This window comes from Nerophis ophidion, linkage group LG12 (genome assembly GCF_033978795.1).
Source record: "Nerophis ophidion isolate RoL-2023_Sa linkage group LG12, RoL_Noph_v1.0, whole genome shotgun sequence".
Classification (NCBI taxonomy): domain Eukaryota; kingdom Metazoa; phylum Chordata; class Actinopteri; order Syngnathiformes; family Syngnathidae; genus Nerophis; species Nerophis ophidion.
This window is the reverse complement of record NC_084622.1, coordinates 34,110,297-34,133,291: the sequence shown is the minus strand read 5'-3', so window position 1 is coordinate 34,133,291 and position 22,995 is coordinate 34,110,297. Positions and strand designations below refer to the sequence as shown.

The window sequence follows — 22,995 nt, the reverse complement described above, 5'->3', positions numbered from 1 at the left end:
TGCGTGGAACACCAGATCGAGGGAGATTATCAGTGGTCTTGTATGTCTTCCATTTTCTGATAATTGCTCCCACAGTTGATTTTTTCACACCAAGCTGCTTGCCTATTGTAGATTCACTCTTCCCAATCTGGTGCAGGTCTACAATTTATTTTCCTATAAAACTCTATGTGCAGGTCTGAATGTTTGTTATTTAAATGTTTTCCTAAATTTGAAGCAACGGTAGCAATTAGGGCTGCGAATCTTTGGGTGTCCCACGATTCAATTCAATATCAATTCTTGGGGTCGCGATTCGATTATATATCGATTTTTTTCGATTCAACGCGATTCTTGATTCAAAAATGATATTTTTCCGATTCAAAATGATTCTGTATTCATTCAATACATAGGATTTCAGCAGGATCTACCCCAGTCTGCTGACATGCTAGCAGAGTAGTAGATTTTTTTAAAAGCTTTAATAATTGTAAAGGACAATGTTTTATCAACTGATTGCAATAATGTAAATTTGTTGTAACTATTAAACGAACCAAAAATATGACTTATTTTATCTTTGTGAAAATATTGGACACAGTGTGTTGTCAAGCTTATGAGATGCGATGCAAGTGTGAGCCACTGTGACACTATTGTTATTTTTTTATTTTTTTATAAATGTCTAATGATAATGTCAATGAGGGATTTTTAATCACTGCTATGCTAAAATTATAACTAATATTGATACTGTTGTTGATAATATTACATTTTTGTTTCACTACTTTTGGTTTGTTCTGTGTAGTGGTTGTGTCGCCTTTCAATTGCTCTGTTTATTGCAGTTCTGAGTGTTGCTGGGTCAGGTTTGGTTTTGGAATTGGATTGCATTGTTATGGTATTGCTGTGTATTGTTTTGTTGGATTGATAAAAAAATAAACAAAAATTCCCCCCAAAAAATCTATTTTTTTAAAAATGAGAATCGATTCCGAATCGCACAACGTGAGAATCGGGATTTGTATTCGAATCGATTTTTTCCCACACCCCTAGTAGTAATGCTGTATTGACACATTTGGCGAGGCGCGTTAAAGCGTCATCTTTATTGATAGTTCTGAAGCCCAAATACCTTCATATTGCCTTTCACACCCTTTTTCTTAACCGGTAGAGTTATTGTTATTTTGTCATTATTCCCTTGGACAATTATTACGATTGTATGCGCTCAGGTTGTCCGTTTTAACACAGGAATACGCCGCAGCTCAGCAACGTCACCGCCGCACAGCAGCACATGTGGATGGAAAAATAACTACAGGGGTTTTCCAAAGGCAGTAGTACCTTTCTTAATTCACTAATACCACATTACTTTATGAGAAGCGGTGTACTGTGAAACCTTATAGTTCCAAACTTCACAACAAACCTGACAGCAACAGAGTTAACAGCTGAGATTGTTTATTTTTCACATTCATCATGCTTCGGTTCATAGGCGCCGACAATGCCGAGCGCCCACGTGGGATTGATGGCAACTTTCAATCTTTAAAATAATTTTTTAACAATCAATCTTGTTGTAGTTAATTTTGTGGCGAGTTTGGTCTGTTTTACAAAATAATAAAGCCACAAATAATATGGGATATTACTGTAACTTTGCTGAGCGTTTATTTTTTTTAACACACACACACACTGGCAGAAATGTAGATCGGCGCCCATGCTTCGGTTGATGAACAAACAAAGGAACTACACAGAGAAGAAGCAGCCCTCTATGAATGTTGTCTCTTGTGAATTTTTTGAAGGTATGTAAGATTAATGTATTCACATTATTATTATTGAGCATTTTAGCCTAACATTAGATCTTTCTGTGTGGAGTTTGCATGTTCTCCCCGTGAATGCGTGGGTTCCTTCTGGGTACTCCGGCTTCCTCCCACTTCCAAAGACATGCACCTGGGGATAGGTTGATTGGCAACACTAAATTGGCCCTAGTGTGTGAATGTGAGTGTGAATGTTGTCTGTCTATATGTGTTGGCCCTGCGATGAGGTGGCGACTTGTCCAGGGTGTACCCCGCCTTCCGCCCGATTGTAGCTGAGATAGGCGCCAGCGCCCCCCGCGACCCCTTAAGGGAATAAGCGGTAGAAAATGGATGGAGGGATAGCTAGAGTGGCTAGCACGCTAACAATTCTTCAGAGTTTGCACTGGCTCCCTGTTCATTTTAGAATTGATTTTAAAACATTGCTGTTTGTTTTTAAATCTTTACATGGACTGGCACCTGAATATATCTCGGACCTCATCCAAATTTACATCCCTGCGCGCGCTCTGAGGTCCGAAAGCTGGCTCCAGCTCGTGGTGCCCAAGACCAGACTTAAGACCAGGGGAGACAGGGCCTTCTCTGTGGTCGGCCCTAAGCTCTGGAACACTCTGCCCCTCCATGTTCAAACTGCTTCCACAGTGGAGTGTTTTAAGTCTCGTCTTAAGACCCACTTTTATTCTTTGGCTTTTAACACTACGTGAGTTGTGTGGTCCTCTGTCCTCTGTTGTCCTCTGTGTTTTTTATACACTTTTATTTTTATTTTACTGTTTTAATTGATTTTACCCTTTAAAATAGTTTTTAATCATATTTGTTTTTATATTGTTTTTATTGGTTTTATTTTTATTCATTTTTTGTTTTATTCAGTCATTGGTGGAGCATAATATTGTTTTTAACATGGCTGTGCAGCACTTTGGAAACGTTACTGTTGTTTAAATGTGCTATATTAATAAAGTGGATTGGATTGGATTGGATTACAAACTTATATGTAGTATATTATATAACTTATGCAGAAATTGTGCTTTTTTTCTTTGGCCCTACACGAGCGAGTCAGCATCTGAAATGCCTCAATCTGAAGAGCGAGATTCATACCCCCTACTCCTCATTATTCCCACTACCCCTACATGCAAAGAGTCATTGGGACACAACTACTTTCACGGGAACGCGCAAAAGGTAGGGCTAAAAAGTAGGGTGAAAGGGTGTATTGGGATTGGGCCATAATGTTTCAACTTCCAGGGGCACTGGACTTATTCCATCCTCCAGAGTGTCTGAGTGCAAAAGTACATAAAGGGGAACTGCACAATTTTTTTGAATTTTGCCTATTATTCACAAACCTTATGAGATAAGAACACATATTTTGCATTCTAATTTTTAATAATTAGCTTTTTCTAGGTGGCTCGCAATGCTGCTAATGGAAGCAATTAATTATGCCTCTGAATCACTCTAAAAAAGCATCCAAAAACTGCTAACAATACTTCATATATGTTCCGTAACCTGCATAATACTCTAGTTGTGGCGACATTGTTTTTGTAAAAGCAAACACTGCTGGCTGGGGACGTTTCAGTTGATTTTGGACAAGGTGAAAAAAGTTTTTACCACTGTAGGGTTTGTTAGCGCACTGATGCAGTTTCTATGAGCAGCGTCGTCCTCGCCAGATACAAAAAAGCCTTTCCAGCGATAATACCATTGTTTTCCACTAAGTGCAGCAAAAGCACTGCGTTTCTGTTGGCATAGCTTGGCTCCAAGCTCCACATTTACAGCATCAAGTCGTGACGGTCAAGCTCTCTTAGCTTCCGTCTGCTCCAACATTTCACCCTCTCATCATGCTCGTTCGGTTTCTATAACAAGTAGTTCATCCTCCGTATATGCCAAGATTAGAACACACACGCTTTAGTTGACGCAAGTAGGGGCACACATTTGTTGAAGAAAGTAGGAAGTGTGTTGTTTTGAGCACTGAAATCAATGCACTGAGAAAAAAAGTTCCAGTAATGCTTAAAATGACCAAAATACAGTAAATATTGTACATATTACATACTGTTAAGAACGTGTCTGTTACTAAATTATATATATAAATACTTGTAGCATGTATATAAACGTAAATGCCGTTTTTTAAAGTTGTTTAGACCATTCTGAAGGCACCATAGGAAACTCCCATTAGTTGTATTTTGAAAACATATATTTTTTAAGAATCCTAAAAAAAATAAAAGACCAAAAAAGACGTGTGTTCTTGTCACTCCTAATGATTGTGAATGAAAGGCAAAATCCCCCCAAAAAGTGCCGTTTCTCTTTGGGAAAATACATGAAAGGACAAATTTGAAAGAACTCCAACATTTAAGAATTATTCCACCCAGAACATGCATCTTGGATGAAGGGGCGCATTGACAGACTTAAAGTCAGGGGAGAGCATGCTGTACAACTGGAATGCACGCAGTTGTGTCACTTCTTTTACATGAGAGGATAGGGTTCTAGCTTACTTACATTTATCTCAACTTGGAGAATTAAAATCTATTTATAAAGACCCATGAAATCAACGGGCTTGGTCAATTTGACTGTTTTTAACTGCATGTGACTTTTGATTGTAAAGAAGGTATTAATACTGAGCATGTTTTGTCAGAATCTGCATTATTCTGTCTTAATCAGGCCACTCACTCTTGGACAATATATATTTTTAATTTAAAGATTTTACATAATAAATGAAAGTAAAAAAATATCAAGATTGTGTGTAACTTAGTGTGTGACATGCAGAGAAGTTAACTAAGCGTAGTATAAGTAGTATGTTGAGTGATGTATGTTTGTACCTGCGTCTTTTGACTGCCCCAACCAGTAAATGGGCCTGAGACAAGTGGCTGGTCTTTTGTTCCACTACTGAATGTTTTGGTGCTGCCGCCTTCTTCTCTGGCTCTGGACGGCTGTCGGGGGGCACTTGCTTTGCTACAGCACTGTGGCAATGCAGAATTAAGCTTAAATAACATTTATGTAGCATACAAAACGGGAACAGAAGAACATCAACCAGTAAACATTCAACTTTTTGCACATGGGAGTCATGACAGGCCACCCCATTTGATCTTCAATAAATGACACAGATGTGAGAGGCTAAAAAAAGCATTGGGCAGGGACCAGAAAGAGTAGTAAGTGGTATGGTATGAGGCTAAAAAAGGAAAATGTGGCGTCTTTAGCTGAGGGGACATGCACACAGCTGAGCATGGGATCAATGTATGTGGTTGAGATAAACGCTTATAGAGCTCACAGTGGCAAACCACTGCTTGAAAATGGTCACCGTAGTAACAACACGATGATGCAGTTTCCACGACAACCCACTTTGTTGTCATGTGCAGACAAACACTGGTTGTTTTGTAGGGAGAGGGAAGGGAAGCTTAAGAGCTTGAAGAGCACAGAACATACAACATACAGGAAAGTCACAATGCAGGTCATTGATTTTGATTTTGATTTTGCAACTACAGGTGTTTTAGTTTTGGTAGTCTTTGACAAATAAATTAAGGTCCAGAACTATTTGGACAGTGAAATTGATTTGTAACCACCATGGTGGACTCAAGACTAGGCTATTAAAGTGTGATTAAAATATTGATTTGTTAGTAGTAAAGTAATAAATAAAATGTTAAAAGGCACACCTTTTAAAAAATGTTTTAAACTTTAAAAAGGTATTTATTCTTTTTTTTTTTCTATTTTATTAACTGTTATTACATTACTACTACTATTAATTTTACTAGTTGATGTTTTAATATATTTATAATTCATATTTAAAACATATTTTATATTATTTGTAGCTGTTAAAATTTAGTTATTCTCCAGTTTAGACACCTTTAAGTTGGCATTTTCCTCAATTCTCAGTGCCATGCCATGTCTTTTTAATGTCAACAGTTCTGTGTGAGTGTGCATATAGCGTGTCTTTTTTTTTAAATTGGTGTAAAGCACCGTGTTGTAATATGTCTGTGTATGAAAAGTGCTGTATCAATAAAGTTTTCATTGATTGACTCACTGATAAATCTAAACCGCCATCAAGCTTATTGAGAAAATATGTATTCCGATACAAGTACATTTCAATGTGATGTACTTTCTATTATGATTTATAAATGCTGATTCTAGATTTGTGTTAAAATGCAGTCTTTAACTAAGATGGGTTCAATACTCGTGCCAACGACAGCTTGTTTCTTATTTTAGAGTGACCATTGCCCTGCTCGCCAGACTGCATCCAGCAAAATGTTGCTTGATGTTTGTCAACAAGATGGTTTGCCAAACATTAAAACAAGCAAACCGATAAAATGACACTGCAAAATGAGCTACTCCCAGTGACACATTAAATAAAATGTTGAAAATAATCAAAAGGATATTCTGTATTCCAACAGTTCTTGTTTCTCTTCATCCCTGCGTTGCTTCTCCACCAGACTCTGTTGCCGGGATACCTCGTCCAGGAAGCTGGTCTCATCATCGTCCAATCCCCTCACCATGTTCTCTGTCACCATGGAAACAAAGCTGCTCTTAACACGTTGCAGCAAAATGATAACATTTTGCAGAAAACATGAAGCATTATAGACTGTTCAAAACTAAACTAAGGTGACCTTCAAGTAGACAAATCACAAATAAGATCAGATTCGTAAGAAAAAATAAACTTGACGAGACATTTGAATACTTAAGATGTGGGCTGTTGAACAGAAATCATTTTAGCAAGGGCCCCTGCTGCCCCTTTCTGCACATGCCATCCTACGGAATTTTCACCCTACAGCAGGTATATTCTAACAAAATATTTTGGGGGCCACATTCACAAAATCATTCTTAGTCTTATTTTGTAAATTTCAAAGGACCAACATTGGATTTTGGTTTATTTATTTTGTCAGAGTTACTTGAGCGCTGTGCTGTTTTCAAAAAATCTTGTCAAAGATTATCTCCATGACAACACGAGTGTTTTTAAGAATCTGCTGTAAGAATGTGAGAATTATTTTGAACCTAACTCACGGACCATGAGTTGAATAGCCCAAATAATGAAAAAGAGAGGACCTAAAATGTGTTTTTTATTTTTATCTTTTTTTAATACCACTAGATTGACTGAAGAAATCGAACAAAAGTGTACGGACTATCTGAAGTAAACAGCAACACCTTAGTTACAAAAGTCCCATTATGGAAAACAATTCTAACCGCTAAAAAGGAAAGTTAAAGTCCCAACGATAATCACACACACACTAGGTGTCGTGAAATGATCCTCTGCAGACTTAAAAGCGTGCTTTGAGAAATACCTCAGTTATGTCAATCACGAGTTTGGACCCCAGTGTTTGCTTGCAAGGTTAAAATGTCAATGCAAGGATCTGCCAATGTGTTTACAGAAGGGCTGACAAAGCTAACACGTTAAATACGTTTGAATAACGACACCATTTTTTTTAATGGCCGTTTAACGCACATGCATTCTTTTTGACCCTCAACAACATAGGACTATTTTTTACTGTGAGTGTAGGACAGTGGTTCTCAACGTTTTTTCAGTGATGTACCCTGTGAACATTTTTGTAATTTAAGTACCCGCTAATCAGAGCAAAGCATTTTTGGTTGAAAAAAAGATTTATTAAATTGTATAACAGTGCAAAATATTGCTCATTTGTAGTGGTCTTTCTGAAAAATGTGGGAAAAAAAAGATATAAAAATAACCAAAAACTTGTTGAAAAATAAACAAGTGATTCAATTATAAATAAAAATTTTACACATAGAACTAATCATCAACTAAAAGTGCCCTATTTGGGGATTGTAATAGAGATCCATCTGGATTCATGAACTTAATTCTAAACATTTCTTCACAAAATCAACATCAATATTTATGGAACATGTCCACAAAAAATCTAGCTGTCAACACTGAATGTTGCATTGTTGCATTTCTTTTCACAGTTTCTGAACTTACATTCATATTTTGTTGAAGTATTATTCAATAAATACATTTATAAAGGATTTTTGAATTGTTGCTATTTTTAGAATATTTTTGAAAAATCTCACGCACCCCTTGGCATATCTTCAAGTACCCCCATTTGAGAACCACTGGTATAGGAGACCTGCGATGAGGTGGCGACTTGTCCAGGGTGTACACCGCCTTCCGCCCGATTGTAGCTGAGATAGGCAACAGCGCCCCCTACGATCCCAAAGGGAATAAGCAGGTAGAAAAATAATGGATGGTATAGGACAGTGGTTATCAAATGGGGGTACGCGTACCCCCGGGGGTACTTGAAGGTATGCCAAGGGGTACGTGAGATTTTTTTAAGAAATATTCTAAAAATAGCAACAATTCAAAAATCCTTTATAAAAAATTTTTTTTTAATAATACTTCAACAAAATGTGAATGTAAGTTTATAAACTGTGAAAAGAAATGCAACAATGCAATATTCAGTGTTGACAATACAGATTTTTTGTGGACATGTTCCATAAATATTGATGTTAAAGATGTATTTTTTTGTGAAGAAATGTTTAGAATGAAATTGATGAATCCAGATGGATCTCTATTACAATCCCCAAAGAGGGCACTTTAAGTTAATGATTACGTCTATGTGTAGAAATCTTTATTTATAATTGAATCACTTCTTTATTTTTCAACAAGTTTTAACTTATTTTTATATCTTTTTTTCCAAATAGTTCAAGAAAGACCACTACAAATGAGCACTATTTTGCACTGTTATACAATTTAATAAAACAGAAACTGATGACATAGTGCTGTATTTTACTTCTTTATCTCTTTTTTCAACCAAAAATGCTTTGCTCTGATTAGGGGGTACTTGAATTAAAAAAAATGTTCCCAGGGGGTACATCACTGAAAAAAGGTTGAGAACCACTGGTATAGGAGACATTCCTACAGAAAACAACTGCTCCGTGCGACGTGCTAGCGGTAGGTGGTGCGTCACTTCCGTGTTGAGAATGCAATGAAGGTACAGTAATAACATAACATTTAGATTGTTACTGTGACTGCTTTAGTAAGTAACGGGACAAAAGCTCAACAGAAATGAAATACGGTCGGCAGGAAGTCAAAAGGAGACATTTTTTATTGCAAACAGTCGATCCAACAGCTAAACATTTCAATAGAGTTTCTCAAACCACTCATTTGTCTGGCTTCAAAATAAATGCGCTACGCAATACATCTGGTTTAACTACATTTAGAAAATAAAAATATCTGACTCTATGATCATGCGTTTGTTAAAAAGGGATGGGCACCGGATCCAGTACTTTTTTGACACCAACCGAAACCAGCCGATATTACCGGACACCGATTCACGTAATATCCAGCGGTGCCATGTTTCGGGGTCTGGGTTGCGTGTGACGTCACGTCTGTTTGAATGAGCACCTGCAAGTGACAAGTACTTGCTAGCACTGGAGAGGAAAACCGGCGACTTCGAAGCGGACATGCTCTAAGTAATCTTGCCACCCATCAATGTTTCATGACAAAAGCCCAACCACGCCAAATAGAAAACCCTCTAAAGCAGGGGCGCTCACACTTTTTCTGCAGGCGAGCTACTTTTCAATTGACCAAGTCGAGGAGATCTACCTCATTCCTATTTATAATTTATATTTATTTATTTATGAAAGAGACATTTTTGTTAACAAGTTAATGGTGTTTAATGATAATACAAGCATGTTTAACACACATAGATTCCTTTCTTTCATGAAGACAAGAATATAAGTTGGTGTATTTGATTCTGATGACTTGCATTGATTGGAATTAGACAGTGGTGCTGATAACATCCGCATTTTCAAATGGAGGAAAAAAAATGTCCTCCTTTCTGTCCAATACCACATGAAAGTGGTTGGATTTGGCATCTCATTTGTCCAACTTGCATACTCGTTTTTAAACACTTTGTTATGAGAGTAGCATATGTGTGTGGCCCTTTAATGTCTGGCAGCAGGTGAGTGACGTCAGTGAGAGTGCGGGTGGGCAAGCAAGTGAGAAAGCGGTCGCTGAGGGCGGGGGAGAAATACATTGGCATCAAACTCCGTAGCTTGCTAGCTTGTGCACGCTAGCTTTCTGAGACTCTTATTTTGTTAGCACAGGCAGGATGAAACAGGTCTTTTATGGTGAAGACAGGAACTGTGCTGTCGGTCTTTAGAGTTTTGACAGTAGGTACGGAGTCTCTAGAAATAAAATGTGTTTCTCTGCGTCCGCCCTGTTAGAGATTTTTTTCTTAAATATGAGCTTGCAGCAGCCAGCGTCATCTCACAAGATCCTCGGGTGCCGAGAATGTCAAACAACTGACGAAAGTGAAGTCTTGGTATGATTGATGATTGCTCATTTTTATGTATATTTTTTAACGCCTGGCTTGAGATCGACTGACACACCCTCCGAGATCGACCAGTCGATCGCGATCGACGTAATGGGCACCCTTGCTCTAAAGTGTGGCTCGTCTTTTCAAAATGTGATGCCGGTACAGGTTACGCTTGCAAAAATCAAGGCAAGTGGCGGGAATACTTCCAATCTGAGGAAGCACCTGGTTAAACACAGGCTTTATTTCTTTGCTGAAGAGTGCAGCCAAGTTAGATGTACGGCTACAACTCCTGCATTTCGCACCTTTGGCAACTTGGCTGAAGCCAACAACACCGGGGAAGAAATGGCGTTAACATTTGGTGACGATAACAGCGACATCGTCATCGTCCTCTACGTCTGCTCCAGGAAAAAAGCCTAGTGTATAAGAATATATTAGCTTTGCATTTTAACTATCAGTATATTATAATCAGCTCAGTTCCTTGTACTGTACTTTGTAATGTTAATGTAGAAAAAGAAAAGCGTACATAGTTTTATTTTGTGCAATATTGAGAAAATAATACTGACTTATTGGAGTTTAGGGTTTTAATGTTGAAGAAATGTGCAAAACAATTGCAAACATGTTACTTTACAAATAATTGGATATTGTTTTGATATATTTGATGATCGATGGATAAAGACAAATAAATGTTAAATTTAATCGTTTTAAAATATCATCACATTTTTTTTACCACATGAACACACATAAAAGTACCCAAAATTGGTACTGTTGAGTACCAATATCGATTTCCGAGTACCAATATCGATTCCCAGGTAGCAGGAGTACTGTATCGATTTAAATGTGAAAGGTACCCATTCCTATTTGTCAGAGATGTTTAGTCATATTATTCTGTGATATTTGCACCTAAAGAAAAACTAGTACAACAGTTGAGGAATATTGTGTAAATTATTTTATAACATGTTCTGTTCGATTCCTCAATTACAAAATGATGAGCAGGCAGAATATTCCATTTTATTAATTAATAGGGAAGGTTCAAACATTGCCATGCAGAAATATGAAAAGCATTAACTTGTACAACATGTAATGTACAGAATATCAGAAGCATTTATTCAGGTAGAACTATCACAGATTGCAGCTGGGATAGGCTCCAGCAGCACTCCCCCGCACCTCCAAAGGGGACAAGCGGTAGGAAATAGATGGATGGATATCACCAAACATCTTTGAGAATCAAAACATGATCATAACAATCCACATTTTGTGTTATGCGTCAATTTTTTCTTTAAACATGGAAGTGTAGCTCCTCCTCTAAATTCAAGTACTCCTAAAGCAGGAATACCAATTCTGTATTTATACAAAATCTGTATTTATACAAAATCTGTATTTATACAAAATCTGGCAAGACACCAACACACAGTAGGCGTTTTTTTAATTATTATTATTGTCATTAAATCCTGTTTTTCCTTTTTCTGATGAGCTGTTTATAAAAGCATGAAGTTTAAAATACATTTAATTTTGTTATGTTGTGTTTAAGTTGTGTTACGGTGCCGATGTTCTACCGAAATGTGTTTGTCATTTTTGTTTGGTGTGGGTTCACAGTGTGGCGCATATTTGTAACAGTGTTAAAGTTGTTTATATGGCCACCCTCAGTGTGACCTGTGTGGCTGTTGACCAAGTATGTCTTGCAGACACTTACGTGGATCTATACAAGTCTCATACAACATATTACTGAGCCGGCACGCTGGTTGTGTGATGTAAAAGCAGACGCGATTACATGTTGTAGAGCAGTGGTTCTCAAATGGGGGTACGCGCACCCCTGGGGTTACATGGAAGTATACTAAGAGGCCCTGGGTACGTGAAATTTTTTAAAAATATTCTAAAAAATGGCAGCAATTAAAAAATCCTTTATAAATATATTTTTTTTAATAATACTTCAACAAAATATGAATGCAAGTTCTTAAACTGAAAATAAATACAACAACCCAATATTCAGTGTTGACAGCTTGATTTTTTATGGACATGTTCCATAAATATTGGTGTTAAAGATTTCTTTTTTTGTGAAGACATTTTTAGAATTAAGTTCATGAATCCAGATGGATCTCTATTACAATCCCCAAAGAGGGTACTTTATGTTGATGATTACTTCTATGTCTAGAAATCTTTATTTATAATTGAATCACTTGTGAATTTTTCAACAAGTTTAAGTTATTTTTATATATATTTTTCAAAATAGTTCAAGAAAGACCACTACAAATGAGCAATATTTTGCACTGTTATACAATTTAATAAATCAGAAACTGATGACAAAGTGCTGTAAGTTACTTCTTTATCTCTTTTTTTCAACCGAAAATGCTTTGCTCTGATTAGGGGGTACTTGAATTAAAAAAAAATTGTTCACAGGGGGTACATCAATGAAAAAAGGTTGAGAACCACTGTTGTAGAGGACGTTAAAGGTAGTGCAGTCACAGCACGCTCTTAGTAATGTCGGACGGGTGAAAATTGGGACAAATTCGGGAGAATGGTTGCACCGGTAGATTGTCGGGAGGTGCACTGAAATTCGTGAGTCTCCCGGAAAAATCGGGATGGTTGGTAAGTATGTTGCTAGGGTGGAAAAGCCATTAACAGAAGGTGAATTCATGAAAAATTGTATGTTAGATTTTTTTAAGAAATCTTTTCTTGTGGCCCAGCCTCACCCAGTTTCTACATCCAGTGGACCCCAGGTAAATTGAGTTTGAGAGCCCTGTTTTAGGGGTTGGCAAGTACACCAAATAATATAATTTAAATATTTTTGATTCTATAAATAAAGAGTTTGGGGGTGCTCTAAATCAAACATTATGAACTGCAATTTTCTAACTGACTTTTTTGTAACATGGTTAGTGAATGAAGTGTACTTGTAGTAATTTCCCCATATTTCTACAGAATAACTCAGAATTGGTAAAACTAGCGAACATTAGAGTATGTAGTGATTTTTGGTTCAGAATAGGGATGTAACGGTAAACGGTATTAAGATAAACCACTGTAAAATTCCAGACGGTTAGTAATACTGTTTAAATTTTTAATCACCAAAAAAACTTATCAAAAAATTAATTAATGCATTTCAGCCAACACCGCTTACTTCCTGGAAACTGATGCGCCTGTGCAGTAGAAACGTTCGGCTTGAGAAAACATGGTGGCGACTACACAGATTTTGCTTTGAAAATGTTTCCTACGCGCAAACAGAGCCAATCACTTCGTTTCCCTTCATTTCAATCGCTTCTGCTTCCGTGGAGTCTTAGTGTGCATTCAAGAGCGCAACGCTATTGGAGGAGAAACCTATATGATGTTGCGGTTTCATTTTGAACATGCAACTAGCGTCCTTCCGTCAGCTGCTGAGACAGTTACCATACAACAGGCAATATGTTGGGAACGTTGTCACAACTTGTTTATAAAGTCTTTCGTTTGTTGACTGGGATATTCACTCATCCTTTAACTGCTAACTTTGTTAGTGTTCCAATAACATCAATACAAGCTAAAATTTATTTTCATTTCATTGAAATGAACGAAGGCTGAGTTGTCCGTGAGGCTCACGTATTGTTCTGCTCAAACTCTCAAATAATTTTTCCCGATATAGCAAGGATGTACATACATTTAGTACATGTGTACATAACTTAAAATATACCTGTCTCTATGAAAATGTAAAAATAGAGATAAACGTATCATGTAATAAAAAAGCTGGCATGCTGATACTATTAATGAACAAAAACACACATATTTGTCTTCAAACAAATGGATAACATTTAGAGCATTTTTATTAGATTTTACAAATTATACTCCAACACTGTTTTACCTAGTGTAATAATAATAATCCTGATTTCAATATTGATTAAAAAAAATCGTATATATTATTTTGCCCATAATCCTGCAGTCCTATGTGTAAGACTGGAGCTCATATATGACCACTATTTTATCTATGTGGACAAAAATGCAGTTACGTCTTATGTCAGTGTTATCTTGCGAAATCGTCACATTTATATTATCAATTTATAGTATTATTTTGTTTCTGCCTTATTGCTTTGTTTATAATGGTTTTGTTGCTTTAATGTGCACATTCAACGTTCTACTTAAGGTACATATAAACATTTTGAATGTGTCCGAGTGCAGCTGTGATAAGCTCCAGCACCGCTCGCGGCCCCAAGAGGGACAAGTGGCAAAAAATGGATGTGTGTTTCTGTTTTTATAAAATAAAACTTGGTTAAAGGATTTTAGTATAAGTACTTTTTGAAAATGTTTAGCATATTTAAAATTACCGCGATAATAATAACCAAGATAAGAAATGCTAATACCATGACATCTCTAGTTCAGAACATCCATCCATCCATTATAGTAATCTAACATTATTAAACCTCAAAATTATTATTTTTTTTTTTTATCGTGTTTGTGTTATTTATTTGTAAAACTAAATTACTCTAATCGTAAAATGAGTCTCTCAAATCACTGAGAAGGTACAAGAGGCAAAGAATGTGAACGTATTTTAAATTATTATCCATCCCTCAACCAAAGTTTACTCATATAGCCCTTAATCTCAAAGGGTTGCAAGAAAAAAAACTCAACCCAATGGGAACAATGTGAAACCCTGGAAAGGACTGCAGACCCCCCCCCCCCCCCCACATCCCCACCCCTTGGGTGACCAGTGCAATGGATGCGAGGGGATATGGTATTAAGTCTTTTATCATAGTGGTTAACTATCAACTTTTTTTCCACTTAGTAACATCCAAAAACTGTGGCATCAGTGTCTGATTTATTAATGCCCAATATATCTTATTTTATATACAGGTGCTGCTAATATTATTAGAATATCATGAAAAAGTTGATTTATTTCAGTATTTATATTCAGAACGTGAAACTAACATATTATATCAATTCGTTATACAAATGTTTATTTCTTTAAATTTTGATGATTAGTACTGACAATTACTGAAAATCCCAAATTCAGTATCTCAGAAAATTAGAATATTAGTTACGACTAGTACCAAAAAATATTTTTTAGAAATGTGGGCCAACTGAAAAGTATGAACATGGAAAGTTTCAGCATGTACGGCAATCAATACTTAGTTGCAGCTCCTTTTGCCCGAATTGCTGCAGCAATACGGCGTGGCATGGAGTCCACCAGTCTGTTGCACTCCTCAGGTGTTATGAGAGCCCAGGTTGCTTTAATAGTGGCCTTCAGCTCTTCAGCATTGTCGGGTCTGGCATCTCGCATCTTCCGCTTCATAATACCCCATAGGTTTTCTATGGGGTTAAGGTCAGGTGAGTTTTCAGGACAATCAAGAACAGGGATACCATGGTCCTCAAACCAGGTACTGGTTAATTTGGCACTGTGTGCAGGTGCCAAGTCATGTTGGAAAATGAAATCTTCACCTCCATAAAATTGGTCCGCGGCAGGCAGCATAAAATGTTCTAAAATTTCCTGGTAGGCTGCTGCATTGACCCTAGACCTCAAGAAACACAGTGGACCAACACCAGCAGATGACATGGCACCCCAGACCATTACCGATTGTAGAAATTTGACAATGGACTTCAGGCAACGTGGATTCTGTGCCTCTCCTGTCTTCCTCCAGACTCTAGGACCTTGATTTCCAAAGGAGATACAAAATTTACTTTCATCTGAAAACATAACTTTGGACCACTCAGCAGCAGTCCAGTCCTTTTTGTCTTGAGCCCAGGCAAGACGCTTTTGACGTTGTCTCTTATTCAAGAGTGGCTTTACACAAGGAATGCGACAGCTGAAGCCCATATCTTGCATACGTCGGTGCGTGGTGGTTCTTGAAGCACTGACTCCAGCTGCAGTCCACTCTTTGTGGATCTCCCCCACATTTTTGAATCGGTTTTGTTTGACAATCCTCTCCAGGGCGCGGTTATCCCTCTTGCTTGTACACTTTTTTCTACCACATCTTTGTCTTCCCTTCGCCTCTCTATTAATGTACTTGGACACAGAGCTCTGGGAACATCCAACATCTTTGGCAATGACCTTTTGTGTCTTGCCCTCCTTCTTTAAAGTATCAATGGTCATCTTTTGGACAGTTGTCAAGTCAGCAGTCTTCCCCATGATTGTGTGTCATACAGAATCAAAACGAGAGACCATTTAAAGGCTTTTTCCAGGTGTTTTGAGTTAGTTAGCTAATTAGAGTGTGGCACTAGAGAAAAGCGCTATATAAATATAATTCACTTCACTTCACTTCACCAGGTGTCTTCAATATCTGACCTTTTCACCATATTCTAATTTTCTGAGATGTTGAATTTAGGGTTTTCATTGGTTGTCAGCTATAATCATCTCCTTTTTGGCAAAAAAACACTTGAAATGTATCAGTCTGTTTGGAATGAATGTATACATTCTACAAGTTTGACTTTCTAAATGGAATTAATGAAATAAATCAACTTTTTCATGATATTCTAATAATATGACCAGCACCTGTACAGTAAGTACCTTCTTAAGTGTGTTAAATTAACCCCGGGGTCACACTTGAGCACCACTGCTTCATAACACATAAAAACCTGAAAACTTACTGAATTTGAATTGTTCTTCAAATTCCTCTTGTTTCTTGTCTTTCTGCTCGGCCAAACGTTCAAAAAGGGAACGTGGGTCATATGCTTCCTCCGGCGCTTCTAAAGAAAAAAAAATACATTAACAGATGTAAATATTTACAACTGACATATGCACAATTGTTTTCATTTGGATCTTTGTCATGTGGCTGTGCTCTTACTCTCTGGGTCATCTGGCTTCCTCACTTTTTCCCACTCTTCTTGTCTTTTTTTCCTCCTCTCATCAAGTTCTGCTTCTGAGACAAACTTCCTGGTGAGATCAACACCTGTTTCTTCTGCTGCCATTGCACCTCATCTATAGTGCACAAATGGCAGTAAAATTCACTTTCAGTCGAAATAGAGAGTTTCTGCAGAGCACTAGTGCACTACTTGGTCAGTGTCTCAACACATTCAAATATATTCTTCTTTAACTCTGAAATCAAGCAATTAAAAATAATATTCAAAACCTTTCACATTTGTTCAACTAAACACATTCTGCTGAGTGTAGAAATGAGTATGCAGAATCATATTGGCTTTGATGAAAATTTGCACCCAACATGAATACACTATAACCCAAATTTCAGGTGAGCGAGTCAATCTAGGTAAGTATCTTATGTCAAGTACTGATATTGGATTAAAAGGTCCCATTGAGAATAACAATCTCTTTTTCAAGGAGGTCCTGCACATTCATACACCAGTGTAGGTGTCACTGGAAGATAGGTGAGCTCTGATTAGGATGGCGGAAGCTGGCATCGGACCTTGAATTCTCAAGTTGCTGGCACGGCCGCTCTACCTTTCGAGCCAGGCCATCCAAAACGCTGTTATGATTATGGCATGAATTAATATCAAACAATCGCGTCACGTATTTGATTGGACGACTTTAAATTTTCAATATATGCTACAGAGTCTCATTCTTAACATTGTCTGCTAGTGGTGTGCCTTGGGACTTTTTCTAATTAAAAAAACCTGCCTGGGCTGAAAAAAAGGTTGTAAACCCCTGCCCTAAAGGCCTACTGAAATTAGATTTTCTTATTTAAACGGGGATAGCAGGTCCATTCTATGTGTCATACTTGATCATTTTGCGATATTGCCATATTTTTGCTGAAAGGATTTAGTAGAGAACATCCATGATAAAGTTCGCAACTTTTGGTCGCTAATAAAAAAGCCTTGCCTGTACCGGAAGTAGCAGACGATGTGCGCGTGACGTCACGGGTTGTAGGGCTCCTCAGATTGTTTATAATCATAGCCACCAGCATTAAGAGCTATTTGGACCGAGAAAGTGACGATTTCCCCATTAATTTGAGCGAGGATGTAAGATTCATGGATGAGGAAAGTTAGAATGAAGCACTAGAAAAAAAAGGGGATTGCAGTGGGAGCGATTCAGAGGTTATTAGACACTTTTACTAGGATAATTCTGGAAAATCCCTTATCTGCCTATTGTGTTGCTAGTGTTTTAGTAAGATTATAAAGTCATAACTGAAAGTCGGAGGGGTGTGGCCACGGGTGTAGTGACCGCCAGTCTCTCCGTAGGAGGAGGTAATAGTCGCCGCTGCAGGAGGACGACGCCGGCTCCGCTCATAACTACGGAAAGAGCCAACTTATTACCACAATTTTCTCACCGAAACTTGCCGGTTGACATGTGGTCGGGAACCATGTTCGCTTGACCGCTCTGATCCATAGTAAAGCTTCACCTTCGGGAATTTTAAACAAGGAAACACCGGCTGTGTTTGTGTGGCTAAAGGCTAAAAGCTTCCCACCTCCATCTTTCTACTTTGACTTCTCCATTATTAATTGAACAAATTGCAAAAGATTCAGCAACACATATGTCCAGAATACTGTGTAATTATGCAATTAAAGCAGACTACTTATAGCCTGGATCGGGCTGGAAAATAATGTCCGCTACAACCCGAGACGTCAAACACACGCGTCATCATACTGCGACGTTTTCAACATGACACTTTGCGGGAAATTTAAAATTGCAATTTAGTAAACTAAAAAGGCCGTATTGGCATGTGTTGCAATGGTAATATTTCATCATTGATATATAAACTATGAGACTGCATGGTCGGTAGTAGTGGGTTTCAGTAGGCCTCTAATGGTTATTATTCAGGGGTCCTAATTGCTTTGATTTACATGATGTCACGTCCGGCTCACATTGTATATGTGTGGTGGTCAAGTCAGCGTCTGTTCTCAATTCTAGGCAGCGTTTTTCCTCTCTCTGAGAAAAATGGCCTATGCTTGCGTTGATTTCGGTTGTACAAGTAAAATCTAACAGAGTTAAGCTTTTACCAAAGGCAGCAAAGCTTTCAACACATACACAATGGTGAGATCTATAGTAATTTTTTGATGAATATGGGGAAAAACATGCATACCCTTAAAGGGCGTGTGTAACAACAACAGTTAAGTCAACAAACATGGCAGTAGGCATTGAGTTAAATTATGAAATGCAACCTCACTCGAGCAGGGAGAGTCTTGATACCAGTGTACGTGACCCAGCACAGACATAGAGATGTTTTAGACCTAAATGCTTCTACAAGTTTTCATCGGTTTTGTCGTGTAGAATTACGTCTCAAGCACAAGATAGTTCGATACGTCTGGGAACATGACCGACGTTGTTTGAAAAGCATAGGGATCCATTCTGTTGCATTGTTAAATTGAAAAATTCAAGCCTCTTTTGTACTCAGATAGTTTGCGCTGTACAAATCTTGGCTGGATTGACCATCATTTTTTTTTCCCTGGGAAGTGTGGAGTTTGCATGTTCTCCCCGTGAATGCGTGGGTTCCCTCCGGGTACTCCGGCTTCCTCCCACTTCCAAAGACATGAACCTGGAGGTAGGTTGATTGGCAACACTAAATTGGCCCTAGTGTTTGAATGTGAGTGTGAATGTTGTCTGTCTATCTGTGTTGGCCCTGCGATGAGGTGGCGACTTGTCCAGGGTGTACCCCGCCTTCCGCCCGATTGTAGCTGAGATAGGCGCCAGCACCCCCCGCGACCCCAAAAGGGAATAAGCGGTAGAAAATGGATGGATGGATGGAAGTCACGTGGTAGACTACAAGAAATACACACTATCGTAATACCTGTATGTTGAAGCTCTGTACGTTTGACTATGGTAGACGTAACTCTTTGCGTTCCATCAGGCGGTGGAGCTCCGTAGCTTGACAAAGTCATACTTAAACATCTTGACATCTGTGTGTAATGTTCTATATTCTCACTGAAAAATCAAAGTTGTGGGCTCGCTTGCTAACCTGTACTTCTATGAACAGGGGGCGTCAACCTGCAGTTCAAACTGTCCCTTACGTGTGATTGGTCAAACTTATTACACCATGTCCCATATAAACTTGCTTTGAGGTAGATAAGCACAACTTGAATTAAACTGTGCAGTAGGGGCACTGTCGATTTTTGAGAAAATGAATTGCCCTTTATCACCGATTCTGTTCATAACTTTTATGAACAGAATTTCTAGGCGCAGTCAAGGCCTTGAGGGGATCCGGTTTGGTGGCTGCAGGATTAGGTCCCCGCATTTTGCAGATGATGTGGTCCTGTTGGCTTCATCTGGCCAGGATATTCAGCTCTCACCGGATTGGTTTGCAGCGGAGTGTGAAGCGACTGGGATACGAATCAGCACCTTCAAGTCTGAGTCCATGGTTCTCGCCCGGAAAAGGGTGGAGTGCCATCTCTGGGTTGGGGAGGAGATCCTGCCTGCCCCAAGTGGAGGAGTTCAAGTACCTCGGATTATTGTTCACGAGTGATGGAAGAGTGGATCGTGAGATCGACAGGCGGATCGTTGCAGGGTCTTCAGTGGTGAAGGAGGGGCTGAGCCGGAAGGCAAAGCTCTCAATTTACCAGTCGATCTATGTTCCCATCCTCACCTGTGGTCATGAACTTTGGGTTGAGACCGGAAGGACAAGATCACGGGTACAAGCGGCCGAAGTGAATTTCCTTCGCCGGGTGGCGGGGCTCTCCCTTAGAGATAGGGTGAGAAGCTCAGCCATCCGGGAGGAGCTCAAAGTAAAGCCGCTGCTCCTCCATATCGAGAGGGGCCAGATGAGGTAGTTCGGGCATCTGGTCAGGATGCCACCCGAACGCCTCGCTAAGGAGGTGTTTAGCTCACGTCCGACCGGTAGGAGGCCACGGGGAAGACCCAGGACACCTTGGGAAGACTATGTCTCCTGGCTGGCCTGGGAACGCCTCGGGATCCCCTGGAAGAAGCTGGACGAGATGGATGGATGGATGAAAAGGATTTTAAAGGCCTACTGAAACCCACTAGTACCGACCACGCAGTCTGATAGTTTATATATCAATGATGAAATCTTAACATTGCAAAACATGCCAATACGGCCAGTTTAGTTTACTAAATTACAATTTTAAATTTCCCGCTGAGTTTCTTGTTGAAAACGTTGCGGAATGATGACGCATATGATGACGCGTGTTTGTGACGTCTCGGGTTGTAGCGGACATATTAGCCCAGCACCACTTACGGCTAAAATTTGTCTCTTTTCATCACATAATTACACGGTAATTTGGACATCTGTGTTGCTGAATCTTTTGCAATTTGTTCAATTAATAAAGGAGACGTCAAATAAGAATGCTGTTGGTGGAAAGCGGTGGATTGCAGCTGTCTTTAGCACCGAAACACAGCCGGAGTTTCTTTGTTTGTTGTGAAGCTTTAACACAGAGCGGTCAAGCGAACGTGTTTCTCTACGTCAACCAGCAAGTTTTTGGATGGGAAAATTGTGATATTAGGTCGGCTCTTACCGGAGACTTCAGCGGATTATGGGACCTCCGGAAGCTGTCAAAAAGGCAGCTGTGTTCTTGGCTCGTCTGCTTCTCTCAGAGACTTTGGCGTTCACCGCATCCATCCGACTTTCAGGTATGACAGTATAATCTCACTAAAATACTATTAACTCAATAAGCAGATGAGGGATTTTCCAGAATTATCCTAGTAAATGTGTCTAATTACATCTGAAATGCACCAACTGCCGCCACCCGGAGCCGTCGCTTTTTCTTTTTTTTTTTTAGTGCCTCACTCTAACTTTCCTCAACAAATCTTTCATCCTCGCTCAAATTAATGGGGAAATCGTCACTTTCGTGGTCTGAATAGCTCTTGCTGCTGGAGGCTATGATTATGAACAATGTGCAGATGTGAGGAGCCCTACAACCCGTGACGTCACGCGCACATCGTCTGATACTTCCGATACAGGCAAGGCTTTTTTATTAGCGACCAAAAGTTGCGAATTTGATCGTCGATGTTCTCTACTAAATCCTTTCAGCAAAAATATGGCAATATCGCAAAATGATCAAGTATGACACATTTAATGTACCTGTTATCCCCGTTTAAATAAGAAAATCTCATTTCTGTAGGCCTTTAAGTGCTTGAAGAGCCAAGTGTTTTTTGAGGTGGTACTTGGTGAAAAAAAAATTTGAAACCACTGCTCTAACAATACCAGCACATATACAGCTTTGCCTCCCCCTTGTGGCCATTCTACATCAGCACACCTAAGACATTCGAGGTTGTTTCACTTTCTTCTGATGTAAAACATACAAACATAACAAACAAACGTGAAATATGGCAAGTCACGGGAGTTTAAGTGCCAAAAATGATGTTCGTGTTTTGAGCTTACAAGCCAGCATTTAGATAAGAACATTAGTTCATCATTTGCTTTTTCAAAAAAAGCAAATGATACGTACGCCATCTGAAAACAGACCTAACAAATGAATATCAAGCAAAAAACACATTTAGCAGACAAAGAAGTACTTTAGTAATAAAAGCTAGAGTCAATCAGTCCTCTTACTTGCAGCAATATAGCTAACCGTAGCTTCTTTCGCTACCAGGCAAGCTGCCGTCACTCGATGTAAGAAAGCCGGAAAGTACTGTCTGCAAGTGCTGCTGCAGCACAAACATGACGTGGATCTTCAACTACTACACATCACGACTGGTGATCGAGGTACTAATATTCATTTAAAACTTACCAAACACGGGTTGACGATATTATTAGGTCAATGACGTCTGCGTGTCACTGTAACACTGGCTCGTCGCAACCTTGATCATTTTACATTAGTTCCGGCCTTTCTCGACAAGGGTACAGTCCACTATTGTAGACAATGTATTTACTGCTAACGCTTATGCAAAATAAATAAATAAACGAATTAAAAAAAAAAAAGAAAAAAAGAGAGAGTATTCAAACGCAAACCACTACCATGTTTTCTGGGACTGCTCCACCATAAAGGACTATTGGAAATAGATACACCAAGCTTTACAGGATATTTTCGAACGAGAAATACCCATCCATCCATCCATCCATCATCTTCCGCTTATCCGAGGTCGGGTCGCGGGGGCAGCAGCCTAAACAGGGAAGCCCAGACTTCCCTATCTCCAGCCACTTCGTCTAGCTCTTCCCGGGGGATCCCGAGGCGTTCCCAGGCCAGCCGGGAGACATAGTCTTCCCAAC

At 38.9% G+C, this 22,995-nt stretch overlaps 1 protein-coding gene across 1 annotated transcript in view; it reads right to left on the bottom strand.

Annotated features, from left to right (window-relative positions):
* psme3ip1 (proteasome activator subunit 3 interacting protein 1) overlaps positions 1 to 22,501 on the bottom strand; it is a 30,764-nt gene extending 8,263 nt beyond the window's left edge. The window contains exons 1-5 of the mRNA XM_061917435.1: positions 22,339 to 22,501; positions 16,729 to 16,862; positions 16,532 to 16,630; positions 6,104 to 6,225; positions 4,553 to 4,695 (exon numbers count right to left, since the gene is read on the bottom strand). Of these exons, the coding sequence (XP_061773419.1) occupies positions 4,553 to 4,695; positions 6,104 to 6,225; positions 16,532 to 16,630; positions 16,729 to 16,852 (488 nt within the window). The 5' untranslated portion in view covers positions 16,853 to 16,862; positions 22,339 to 22,501. The remainder of the gene's footprint in view (positions 1 to 4,552; positions 4,696 to 6,103; positions 6,226 to 16,531; positions 16,631 to 16,728; positions 16,863 to 22,338) is intronic.
* Positions 22,502 to 22,995: the final 494 nt, after the last annotated feature.